Source organism: Bos grunniens, chromosome 29, assembly GCF_055505025.1.
Source record: "Bos grunniens cultivar Pamir isolate PY7600 chromosome 29, Bosgru_T2T1.0, whole genome shotgun sequence".
Classification (NCBI taxonomy): Eukaryota; Metazoa; Chordata; class Mammalia; order Artiodactyla; family Bovidae; genus Bos; species Bos grunniens.
In genome coordinates, this window is record NC_141193.1 from 50,956,286 (window position 1) to 50,969,418 (window position 13,133).

Here is a 13,133-nt window from a genome sequence, read left to right on the forward strand (position 1 = left end):
AAGAGCAGAAATAAGTGAATAGAGACAAAAATAGCAAGGATCAATGAAATTAAAAGCTGGTTCTTTGAAAAGTTAAATAAAACTGATAAACCAGACTCATCAAGAGAAAAATGGAAGGACCCAGATCAATAAAATCAGAAATGAAAAAGGAGAGGTTACAACGGACACCACAGAAATATAAAGGATCATAAAAGACTAGTAAAAGCATCTATTTGCCAATAAAATGGACAACCTGGAAGAAATGGACAAATCTTTAGAAATGTACAATCTACTAAGACTGAATCAGGAAAAAATAGAAAATACAAATAGACCACTTATCAGTAAAGAAATTGAGTCAGTAATTTAAAAACTCCAAGCAAACAAAAATCCAGTCTTCACCATATGGTAGAATTGGAATTCTACCAAATATTTAGAGAAGAGTTAACACCTACATTTTAAAACTATTCCAAATAATTGCAGAGGAAAGAATGCTTCCAAACTCATTCTATGAGTCCACCATCACCCTGATACCAAAACCAGACAAAAGTATCACACAAAAAAAGGAAAATTATAGGCCAATATCACCAGTGATCATAGATTCAAAAATCCTCAACAAAATATTAGCCAACTGAATCTAATAACACGTTTAAAGGATAATGCACTATGATCAAGTAGAATTCATCTCAGGGATGCAAGGACTTTTTAATACCCACAAAACAATCAATGTGATATACACATTAACAAACTGAAGAGTAAAAAGAGTATGGTCCTTTCAATAGATGCAGAAAAAGCTTTTGACAAAATTCACCACCCATTTTTGATAAAAAATTCTCCAGAAAGTGGGCATAGAGGGGAACATACCTTAATATAATAAAAGTCATGTGACAAATCCACAGCTAACATTATACTCAATGGTGAAAAGCTGAAAGCATGTCCTCTAAGATTAGGAACAAGACAAGGATACCCACTCTTGCCAATTTTATTCAACATAATAATAGAAGTCTAAGTCACAGTAATCCAAAGAAAAGGAAATAAGTCATCCAAATTGGAAAGAAGAAGTAAAGCTATTACTGTTTTCAGGTGGCATACAATACATAGAAAATCCTAACGAAGTTACCAGAAAACTACTAGGGCTCATCAATGAATTTAGTAAGGTTGCAGAATACAAAATTAATATACAGAAATCTGTTGCATTTATTCACACTAACAATGCATTATAAAAAAAAGAAATTAAGAAAAAATCTCACTTACCATCTCATCAAAAAGAATAAAATACCTAGGAGTAAATTTATCTTGAGAGGCAAAGGACTTGTACTCAGAAAACTATATGACATTGATGAAAGAAACTGAAGATGGAAAAGACAAAAACAGATGGCAAAGATATACTGTGATCTTGGATAGTAAGAATCAATATTTTTTGCTTGTTTGTTTTTAAGTTTTATTTATTTATCTTTTTACTTTACAATATTGTATTGGTTTTGCCATACATTGACTTGAGTCCACCACGGGTGTACATGTGTTTCCCATCCTCCCACCTCCCTCCCCATCCCATCCCTCTGGGTCATCCCAGTGCACCAGTCCTGAGCACCCTGTATCATGCATTGAACCTGGACTGGCGATTCATTTCACATGTGATAATTTACATGTTTCAATGCCATTCTCCCATATCATCCTGCCCTCGCCCTCTCCCACAGAGTCCAAAAGACTGTTCTTTACATCTGTGTCTCTTTTGCTGTCTCACATACAGGTTTATTGTTACCATCTTTCTAAATTCCATATATATGCGTTAGTATACTGTATTGGTGTTTTTCTTTCTGGCTTACTTCACTCTGTATAACAGGCTCCAGTTTCATCCACCTCATTAGAACTGATTCAAATGTATTCTTTTTAATGGCTGAGTAATACTCCATTGTGTATATGTACCACAGCTTTCTTATCCATTTGTCTGCTGAGGTTGCTTCCATGTCCTGGTTATTATAAACAGTGCTGTGATGAACATTGGGGTACACGTGTCTCTTTCAATTCTGGTTTCCTTGGTGTGCATGCTGAGCAGTGGGATTGCTGGGTCATATGGCAGTTCTATGTCCAGTTTTTAAGGAATCTCCACACTGTTCTCCATAGTGGCTGTACTAGTTTGCATTCCCACCAACAGTGTAAGAGAGTTCCCTTTTCTCCACACCCTCTCCAGCATTTATTGCTTGTAGACTTCTGGATAGCAGCCATTCTGACTGGCGTGAAATGGTACCTCATTGTGGTTTTGATTTGCATTTCTCGATAATGAGTGATGTTGAGCATCTTTTCATGTGTTTGTTAGCCATCTGTATGTCTTCTTTGGAGAAATGTCTATTTAGTTCTTTGGCCCACTTTTTGATTGAGTCGTTTATTTTTCTGGAATTGAGCTGTAGGAGTTGCTTGTATATTTTTGAGATTAATTCTTTGTCAGTTGCTTCATTTGCTATTATTTTCTCCCATTCTGAAGGCTGTCTTTTCACCTTGCTAATAGTTTCCTTTGTTGTGCAGAAGCTTTTAATTTTAATTAGGTCCCATTTGTTTATTTTTGCTTTTATTTCCAATATTCTTGGGAAGTGGGTCATAGAGGATCCTGCTGTGGTTTATGTCAGAGAGTGTTTTGCCTATGTTTTCCTCTAAGAGTTTTATAGTTTCTGGTCTTACATTTAGATCTTTAATCCATTTTGAGTTTATTTTTGTGTATGGTGTTAGAAAGTGTTCTAGTTTCATTCTTTTACAAGTGGTTGACCAGTTTTCTCAGCATCACCTGTTAAAGAGATTGTCTTTTCTCCATTGTATATTCTTGCCTCCTTTGTCAAAGATAAGGTGTCTATAGGTGCATGGATTTATCTCTGGGCTTTCTGTTTTGTTCCATTGATCTATATTTCTGTCTTTGTGCCAGTATCGTACTGTCTTGATGACTGTGGCTTTGTAGTAGAGCCTGAAGTCAGGCAGGTTGATTACTCCAGTTCCATTCTTCTTTCTCAAGATTGCCTTGGCTATTTGAGGTTTTTTGTATTTCCATACAAATTGTGAAATTATTTGTTCTAGTTCTCTGAAAAATACTATTGGTGGCTTGATAGGGATTGCATTGAAGCTATAGATTGCTTTGGGTAGTATACTCATTTTCACTATATTGAAGGAATCAATATTTTTAAATGACCATTCTGCTCAAGGCAACCTATGGATTCAATGCAATCTCTATCAAAATATCAAGGGCATTTTCCACAGAACTAAAACAAATAATTTTAAAATTTGTGTAGAAACACAAAAGACCCCAAAAAGCCAAATGAATCTTGAAAAAGAACAGAGCTGAAGGACTCAATGCTGCCTGACTTCAGACAATCAAGGGGCTTCCTGGGTGGTGCTAGTGGTAAAGAATCTGCCTGCCAATGCAGCAGACATAACGGACACAGCATTTGATCCCTGGGTTGGGAAGATCCCTGGAGGAGGGTAAAGCAACTCACTCCAGTATTCTTGCCTGGAGAATCCCATGGATAGAGGAGCCTGGAGGGCTACAGTTCATAGGGTTGCAAAGAGTTGGACACGACTGAAGTGGCTTAGCATAGTAATCAAAATAGTTTGGCACAAGCACAAAACCAGACACAGATCAATGGAATAGAATAGAGAGGCTAAAAATAAACCCATGTGCTTCTGTCAATCACTCTATGACAAAGGAGGCAAGAATATAGAATGGAGGAGACAGTCTCTACAATAAGTGTTTCAGGGAAAACTGGACAACTATAGAATGAAATTAGAAGATTCTCTAACACCAATATACAAAAATAAAATGAATTAAAGATCTAAATGTAAGACTGGATACTATGAAACTCCCAGAGAAAAACAGAGGCAGAACACTCTTTGACATAAATCCTAGCAATAGTTTTTTGGATCTGTCTCCTAAAGTAAAGAAAAAAAAAGTAAAAATAAGCAAATGAGATCTAATTAAATTGAAAAGCTTGTGCACAGCAAAGGAAACCATCAACAAAATGAAAAGACAACCTACTGAATGGAAGAAAATGTTTGCAAATGATATGCCTGACAAGAGATTAATAGTCAACAAATAGAAACAACTTGTACAACCCCAAATCAAAGAAACAAACAATATGATTAAAAATGGGGCATAAGAATTGAATAGACATTTTTCCAAAGAGGAAATGCAGATGGCCAACCAACAGACACCTGAAAAGATGCTCAACAGCATTGCTACATCAGAGAAATGCAAATCGAAACCACAATGAGGTATCGGCTCACGTCAGAATAGCTATCATCAAAAAGAACACAAACAGCAAATGTTAGACAGGATGTGGAGAAAAGGGAACCATTATACACAATTGATGGAAATGTAAATTGGTGCAGCCATTGTGGAAAACAGTATGGAAGTGTCTCAAAAAAATAAAAATAGAACTACCATATGACCCAACAATTTCAGTTCTGGAAACAAAATACCCCAAAACCACTAATTCAAAATGATGCATGCAGCCCAATGTTCATGTGTATGTATATATATATATATATATATATATATACATATACACACACACACATATATAAGGAATAAAGCTAAGACATAAAAAAGGAATGAAATTCTGCCATTTGCAACAACATGGATGGAACTAGAGAATACTATGCTTAGTGAAATAAATCAGACAGAGAAAGGCAAATATTGTATGCTTTCACTTATATGTGGAATCTAAAAAATAGAACAAATGAATATATACAACAACAATGAAAAAACAGATTCATAGATATAGAGAACAAACTAATGGTTATCGGTGGGGAGAGGGAAGGGTGAAGGGGTAAGATAGGGCTATGGGATTAAGAAAAAAATACTACTATGAATAAAATAAATAAGCTACAAGGGTATATTATACAACATATGGAAATATTGCCATTATTTTATATTAACTTTAAATGGAGTATAATCTATAAACATATTGAATCACCATGTTGTATACTTAAAACTAATATAATATTATAAATCAAATATGTTTCAATAAAAATTTCTTTCAATACCTAAAGCAAACATGGCAAGATAACAGACCTTGTTTTAGGACCAAGCATAGCATCTATTTATTGCCTTTAAAACATTATGAGAAAATAGTGAAATAGCCTTCCCCTTCTCTCCCAAAGAAGTGCAAAAAAGTCTCTCTTTCTCCCATGGAAGTCCAAAAATGTTCAAGGCTCCAAGTGACCCACAGCACTGGCTCAGACTTTTGTGGTCTCAGATGCTCTGTTCCAACTGAACCCCTTCTTGGACCAATGGAAAACAAGGAATAATGCCCTTTCAACATCATCTTATAAAAAAAAATTTGTTGTAACTGAAGACAAAATTTGTTCCCAACCTTTATAATAGCCAATAAAAAGGTAAACTAAGCTATAAATTAGGAAACATAGCAATCGCTTAATGGAAAAGCTGGGCTGCAAAAGGGATCTATATACAGAGAAGCCTATGTATAGAAAATGAAAACAACCTCATGGATCATGTCAAATCCAGTCCCTTCCTGCTTTGGCAATTTGATGTATTTGTATATTTTAAACCTGCAGAATATGTAATGTTTAAGGCAAAATTCAAGGAAATTATGTATTTAGTTTAAGCTTCACATTAATTATAAATTAAATTTTGTCTCCAGTCTTGCTTGCATGAGTAGGAGAAAGTTGGCTACAATACCAAAGAGAAAATGCCTTACATGGCATACAATGTTTGCATTGCTCGTGTTATACAGTCTATGTTCCAATCTGCTTGTTGAATATATAAATGAATGAATGAATGTTCCAGAAAAAGAGGTTCCGGAGTGGGTGAGGGCATGCCACACAGCTTTGTGGTATCTTAATTCCCTGACCTGGGCCTCCAGCAGTGAGAATGTGGAATCCTAACTACTGGATCACCAGGGAATTCCTAGGAAAGAGAAGTGTTAAACTGGAGTTCCTAGGCAACAGAGAATTCTCTACCAGCTAGCCAAGGACTAAACTGTTAGCACTACAATTTACAATGGGATGGGGAGGGAGGTGGGAAGGGGATTTGGGATGGGGAACACATGTACACCCATGGCTGATTCATGTCAATGTATGGCAAAACCCACTACAATATTGTAAAGTAATTAGCCTCCAATTAAAATAAATAAAATGAAAAAAATTTAAAATGATATCTCTTTAACATTCAATGGACAAGACAGTTTATTTGCAACATCATGATCAAAGATTTTCTTCAGAAAGTGTGATATTCTTCTTAGCAGCTCCAGGGCTTCTTGGAATTTCTGCTAATAATTCCAGATATTTGAGTAAAATTACCAAACACCACTCATTCACAGATAAAGAAACAAAAGGTAATTTTATTTGACAATGAGATTCTAACAGGAGACCATTTACGTGTGTGGTGGACAGGCTGTAGAAGGAGTGGAGTGGGGGGTGTCTCTCTCCAGGACATCAAGCCTGAGACTCAGTTAGGCACAGTCACGCCTCAGTGTACTCAGTCATAGTGGTCATCCCCCAGAGGGGGCGCGTGTAGCTGCTGTCAGTGGATTGAGGTTGATGTCAAAGAGAAAAGCAATTTGCATTTCTGGAGGTACAAAGACTTTTCATATCTAAGTGATCATTATTCAATGTCTTGTCAGTTATTTTACTGAAGTTGGAAAATCAAAATTATCATAAGGCAAAACTATTTATTCAAGGGCTAACCTCTTAAAACTTAGTGTCCCTTCCCTACTTCTCAAATCCCTCTTCACTGACCAGACATGCAAATATAATGTCAATCAACTGCAAATCTTTCAAGTGATGCAAGATCCATAAAATCAGTGAAGGGATGTCTGATAACTTCTAGAATGAAATGCAAAGCCATTGGCAAATGAGGATCTGACAGAATTAAATGAATAACTGAGAAAAAGACACTTAACAAGGGAGATGACAGGATAAGAACCTTAAAAGAAAATGACTTCCATATAAAGAGTTTTAAAAAAAAGACTTTGGGGAAATTCATGAAATCTGTAAATATTTTTTCAAGGATGATGCTTTTTATAATCTGCAAAACTAAAATGTGAAATGAAGGATATTATATAATGCTATCAAATAATTTTGTCAGAAAAAAATTGCTTAAGAAAACAACCTGTTTATTTTTTATTACTTCTTAGAATTCATGTCCTGTGTATACATTGTTAAATAGAACAGTTTCACTGTTTTAGTGTATTTTCATTATTCGTTATTAAGTTCAGTCTCCATTTAAATTTGATACAACACCTGACTTTTTCCCAGTACTCTTTATTCTCTGATAATAGGATCTTCTGTAAATTTTGAACTTGAACACCACTGCCTCCATATGCACTGATAATCTTTCACTAAGGTGATGTGTTTTCAGCACATCTACAAAATAATAGTGCACTCTGCTCTCCTTTTCCTTCCATTTAGCTATTAATGGCTACATGTATGGCAACCAGCCAGGCCTAACCATGTGCAAAAAGGATAGAGTCTCCTGGCATCTGATTGGCATGGGCACTGACACGGACATGCATGGAGTTTATTTTCAAGGGAACACCATCCACCTACGAGGGACTCACCGGGACTCCCTGGCGCTGTTTCCCCACGTCTCCACAACGGCATTCATGCAGCCAGACCGTGCAGGTAAACTTGGCAGGGCCAGCTCAGGTGACCAGATTCCTATCTTCAGGCAAGTACACTTAGGGTCTTTCCCCAGAAGAAATTGGTTGAATTTGGGCACTTCTGCGTGTGCAGAAGGAAATATAGCCTTGAGTTCAAACACATAATGTGAAGAACAGAGGAAAAGCATCTAATAACATCCATAAAGCAAAAGTAGGAGTCCTCTAAGTGACCTGGCCTCACAAATCCTAGGAGAATGCTCTTTATTTATATCCATGAACAATTCAGCCCCAAGAAAGAGTATTTTTGTTTGCTTGTTTATTCTCTTTAAACACAGACTTCATTTTAGTTGCTGCTTGGAAGCATCAACCAGACATGAGCAGACTGGTGGTTGCTTCCAGGTTGTAGATGTGAACTTATCTCCCTTCTCTAGAGATTGATAGTGGTCTCTTGATGAGTCCAAACAGGGACTTGCCTATTGTCATTCTCTCGGGTACCCAGAAAGTAAGCTGTGTTGGATCCGGAGTCCATGGAGAGCCCATTGAAGTGCCAGTACCCATACCTTCTCTTAGAGATTAATAAGTTAATTAGGTCACTGGGGCATTTTAATAAAAGATAAAGGGTAATATTTGGCAACATATACTCTCATGAAAAATAAGAATAGTAAATGCTGTGGATATTCAACATGTTTCTCCAAACCAACTTTTTCATTAGTCTAAAAATGAAACCAATATGCTACTCAAGATAAGTACTTGCCTGCTCTGTTTCCTTTATAAATAGGTATTTACTTCTTTCCTTCACACTGGAACTGCATTTTAGATGCTACTCTCTGTCACTGGTTAAGAATTTGAGATTTGAGGGAAAAAAAAATTCAAAGAGAAAAGAAGATAGAGCTCTTCAAAGCTACTCTTTTCTATTAACAAGTAGTAAATATGACTTACGTCACCTCTTTACACGTTAAACATTTCTACCTGAGACAAATCTAAAATTTTAAGTCATCAGAGAAATATATAGAAAACATATGGACCCTGGGAGCCACCTAACCCTGCCTCAACATTCACTTCTGGCTGCTGTGAGTTCCCGCCTCAACGTTCACTTCTGGCTGCTGTGAGTGTAAATGCATATTTTCTCCATGATTTTACATTCAGTTATCTGGTTGAGAGAGGAAAAGTCTCCATGACTTACCTACCAAATAAAATACATGGATTTTTATAGAAAAAAAAAAAAAAGAAAAAGAGCCTTGAGCTTCAAAACTTTTGCCAAAGTACTGCCTCAGACTAGGGGCTCCATTAATCCTTGCCTTGTAAGCTTCTAGTATTCAACCTTTCTATATTAATTGATTGATCAATTATGAATCACCCCAAGGGATGCCTTTGGAACAATTACTTTTTTAAAATTCACTCTTCAAGACCAAAGAGGGGACAAGAGGGAAACAGCCAAATAGTTTTACTTCATAGAAACAGCATTCAAAGCTAGAGATGGCTGGAATAATTTTAGGGACATGGTTACTTACTCACAGGCCCTCCAGGCTTCTAAAGAGCTACATGACAGTGCTTTCCAGCTTATGTTTGGCGGTGAGTATAAATCAGTGACTGCTGAAAAGCTGAGTCATTTCACCTGTTGCCGCCCCATCTTCTAAGCTAAAAGGAGTACCCAAACATGGGTAGAGTAGCCTGTCAGCTGAAAGTCAAACATTTCCTCTTTGATCTTTTTTTTTTTTTAAACCACTTTATTGATGTATGACTGAAACACAAAAAGCTGTATATTTTATACATGTAAATTGATGAGTGTGGAAATAGTATGCATCTGTGAAAATATCACCATAATCAAGACTTTAAGCTCCTCTTTGTTCTTAGAAAAGAAAATTCCTCCTCTGTTGAAGGGATGATTAGCATACAAATAGTGGGCTGCCTGGAGACCAGCACAGGCAGAGGAAGCTCTGGCCACCTCTGTTGTCAGAAGGGTCTTCTCTTTGTTTTTACAGAGGGTCTCCATTTGTGCCTGGGTGTGCTAGGGTACCCTATGAACCAATGGTTTTGGCTCATCCTGAAGGGATAATTTGGCAATATTTAGACATGATAGATGCTATCTCTGTGCCTTGTAGATAGTTAATGAGGCCCACACTCTCATTCACCTCTGAGAACAGAGATTTGTTGATCCAATAATTTCCCTGAGTTAACATCTTCCAATAATTTGATTTTGTATGATTTTATTGTGAATTTAATTAAAATATGTATATTGATGCCAAGGCATCTAGAAAATTCAGCTTAAAAAATCATATAGTTCTCAGTCAGATAGGATGGTTGCTATTTCTTTTTCCTTTTCATCTGGCTTAATGTAGACCTACCACTGGAAATGAGACCCTCCTCTGCTCAAGGGCTTAATGAAAAAATACATTTATCTTTAAGAGTAATAGCTTATTTGTATATTGCACCTTATAGCTTATAAAACCTTTTAGGGCAAAAGCCATGACTTCAGAAGCCTGACCTAATTTGAACTTTGTCTAGACAGGTAATTAGTTCCTTTTAAACTGGGCTGGGAGAAGATACCTATCAATGATTTTTTTCCAGGAGTGACTATCCTCTAATAGGTGTGTACAATAGGGGAGACCCAGAGAAATAATTTCTTGGCAGCAACTTTACAGGTTTTTTCTTTATTTGTTTTTGGACATGACAGATGAATTTCAGATGGTATTTCCCCCCATACGTAAATATATTTACAAGTAATTTATTCCTCTTAGGGTCTGATTTTTAAATGCTATAGAAAGTTGATATCTTAAAAACCCACCTGACGGGTTATTTTTTAATAATTACGGAGGTTTGCTAGCAAATCAAAAGCAAGCGCTCGAGCATCGCTCTGAACGCCAAGCCATGTCTCTTCCAGGAATCTTCAGGGTCTTTTGCTCCACCCTGCACCACTTGGCAAGAGGCATGCATCAGATATATGAGGTCAGCAGCTGCGGCAACAAGGACCCTCCTGAGCAGCCCTATGGGATGATAAGAACCTTTTACATCGCCGCTGAAGAGGTAGAATGGGATTATGCCCCTAACAAAAACTGGGAGTTCGAAAAGCAGCACTTGGACGCAAGAGGGGAAAGGTACCACAGGCCGAGCCGCCGCCGTGTCTGGGGTGGGTTCGCACACGTGCGTGGACGTTCGGCAAACGCGGAACCTAAAAGGGCCCCGGGTGCTGTCTGCCCAGTCCTGGCACACAGACATGTCACTCAGGAACACGAAAGCCTAGGGAAGTCGCCGTCCCCCTCCGAGGGAGTGGTCTGAAGCCAGTCTGGTCCTCGGGAGGCTGGCGGGCCACGCACGTGGGTCTGAGCGAGCGCGGGGCAGGTCAGGGCAGGGGCTCGCCTCCCAGGGACCCAGGGGATGCGGTGCAGAGAGAGGCAGGCCCGCTGCGCAGAGGTGGGGGAGGCGCTGTAGATGGGCTGCGGGAAGGGGTCAGTACAGGGACTCGCCTCCCGGGAACCCCGAGGGACGTGGTGCGGAGACGCAGGGCCTCTGCGCAGAGCTGGGGTGGGTGTGGCGCTGTAGATGGGCGGGGTGGGGGCCGCCGGCAGTCACTGGCCGCGGGGACACCCGAGGGGCGGGGGAGGTGGAGATTACCGGGCTGGGGCAGGAAGGGCAGGTCCCCTCGTTGGCCGGGTCCCCAGAGCTTCCATGAGGCTTGCCCTCCTGTGGAGGCGCTGCCCTTGCAGAGCACAGAGGAATCCGCGGGCTCGAGGACCTTGCGCACTGCTGAGCACGGGTGCCCTCCGGCCCGGCCTTCAGGGCTGAACTGTCTGGGGGGCGGGCCTGCAGGCCTCCTCCCCGGGGTTAGCGCCTTCTGCCTGGTGGCACCGCCCCATGTATGCAGGTGAGGACTGGTTCACTCAGTCACTGGCAGAAGTGGAGTTGAACACTGACCTTTTTGAAGGACAAATCCGTGTTCTCATCACCATGCCATGCTGACGTTCATGCCGTGTTCCTCTTTGATATTTATTATCACACTTCCCTTGCCCTCTCTTGCCCAGCCTTCATGCACCTTCTGTGGTTATGATCCCCACCAACTCCTCTACATCAGCTTTTAGGAATCATAGCCTGTTCTGTTTTTCTTACTCGGCCTGTTTTGAGGGTTCAGGCTCATGGAAAGAATATAATGGTGCCACCTTGTGGATAAATGAAGAAACAAAATCACTCAGTTGTAAAAGATTTGCCTCAAGGGTAGGATGCTTTAAAATTCATTCCAAGATTCACCAGGTTTCCCTGGTAGCTCAGCTGGTAAAGAACCCACCTGCAATGCAGGACACTCTGGTTCAATCCCTGGATTGGGAAGATCCGCTGGAGAAGGGGTAGGCTACCCACTCCAGTATTCTTGGGCTTCCCTGGTGGCTCAGACAGTAAAGAATAGGCCTGCAATGTGAGACCTGGGTTTGATCCCTTGGTTGCGAACATCCCTTGGGAAGTGCTGCTACTGCTAAGTCGCTTCAGTCGTGTCCAGCTCTGTGTGACCCCATAGACGGCAGCCCACCAGGCTCCTCTGTCCCTGGGATTCTCCAGGCAAGAACACTAGAGTGGGTTGCCATTTCCTTCTCCAGTGCACGCATGCATGCATGCTAAGTTGCTTCAGTCGTGTCCGACTCTGTGCGACCCCATGGACAGCAGCCCTCCAGGCTCCTCTGTCCACAGGATTCTCCAGGCAAGAATACTGGAGTGGGTTGCCTGGATGGGTAGCCCTTCCCAGGGAGAAGGAAATGTCAACCCACTCCAGTATTTTTGCCTGGAGAATCCTGTGGACAGAGGAGCCTGGCAGGCTACGGTCTATGGCGTCACAAAGAGTTGGACATGACTGAGTGACTTTCACTTCACTTCACTTCAATTATTCACCAACACATTTTGTTAAACCAGACACGCCCCCTGCCAAAGTAGTGCTGCTTATACAAGTTAAAAATGGATAATTCAGTATAAAGTGAAATGAATACTAATTTGGTCTTTTCTAAAATAATTATTTCATTAACAGGCTGCTATCTCTGAAGACATTATTGTATAATAATTGTCATATGTACAGTCCTAGCCCATGAGTATGTAAGAAATATATCCTTCATTATTTTCTTGAAACTCAGTGTAATTTCTGTTTCAGCCCCATCCATCCAGGCTGGCAGAAAGAGCTAGCTTTAATCTTCTGGGATTGTCTTTCAAGCTTCTTAGAGAGATAGAGGGCGGTGGGTGTGTCTGCACCCTGTCCCTGCCATTCTGGTCTTGCCCATAAATAAATGACAACAAAGTGAAATGAGAGCATTTTCACCTATTAAAAATATAACAGAAGAGCCACAACCGCAGTCTTCTAGATCAGCACTAATATAGTAGACTGTATCCATACTTGGCTATAGAACACTTGAAATGTGGTAGTCCAAATTGAGATGAACCATAAGTATAAAACATACATTGAATTTCATAGAATCGGTATGAACAAAAACATAAACTATATAACTAACAAATATCTTACAATTATCACATGATGAAATGATAAAATTTTGGTTGTGTTGGGTTAACTGAAATTGTTAAAAT

At 39.6% G+C, this 13,133-nt stretch overlaps 1 protein-coding gene across 2 annotated transcripts in view; it reads left to right on the forward strand.

The window, feature by feature from the left end:
* The window catches only part of HEPHL1 (hephaestin like 1), a 93,482-nt gene that overhangs the window by 54,553 nt on the left and 25,796 nt on the right, over window positions 1-13,133 (forward strand). For both annotated transcript variants that reach the window (XM_086384024.1, XM_086384025.1), the window contains exons 11-12: window positions 7,390-7,602; window positions 10,462-10,675. In XM_086384024.1, coding sequence (XP_086240150.1) covers window positions 7,390-7,602; window positions 10,462-10,675 — 427 coding nt within the window. The remainder of the gene's footprint in view (window positions 1-7,389; window positions 7,603-10,461; window positions 10,676-13,133) is intronic.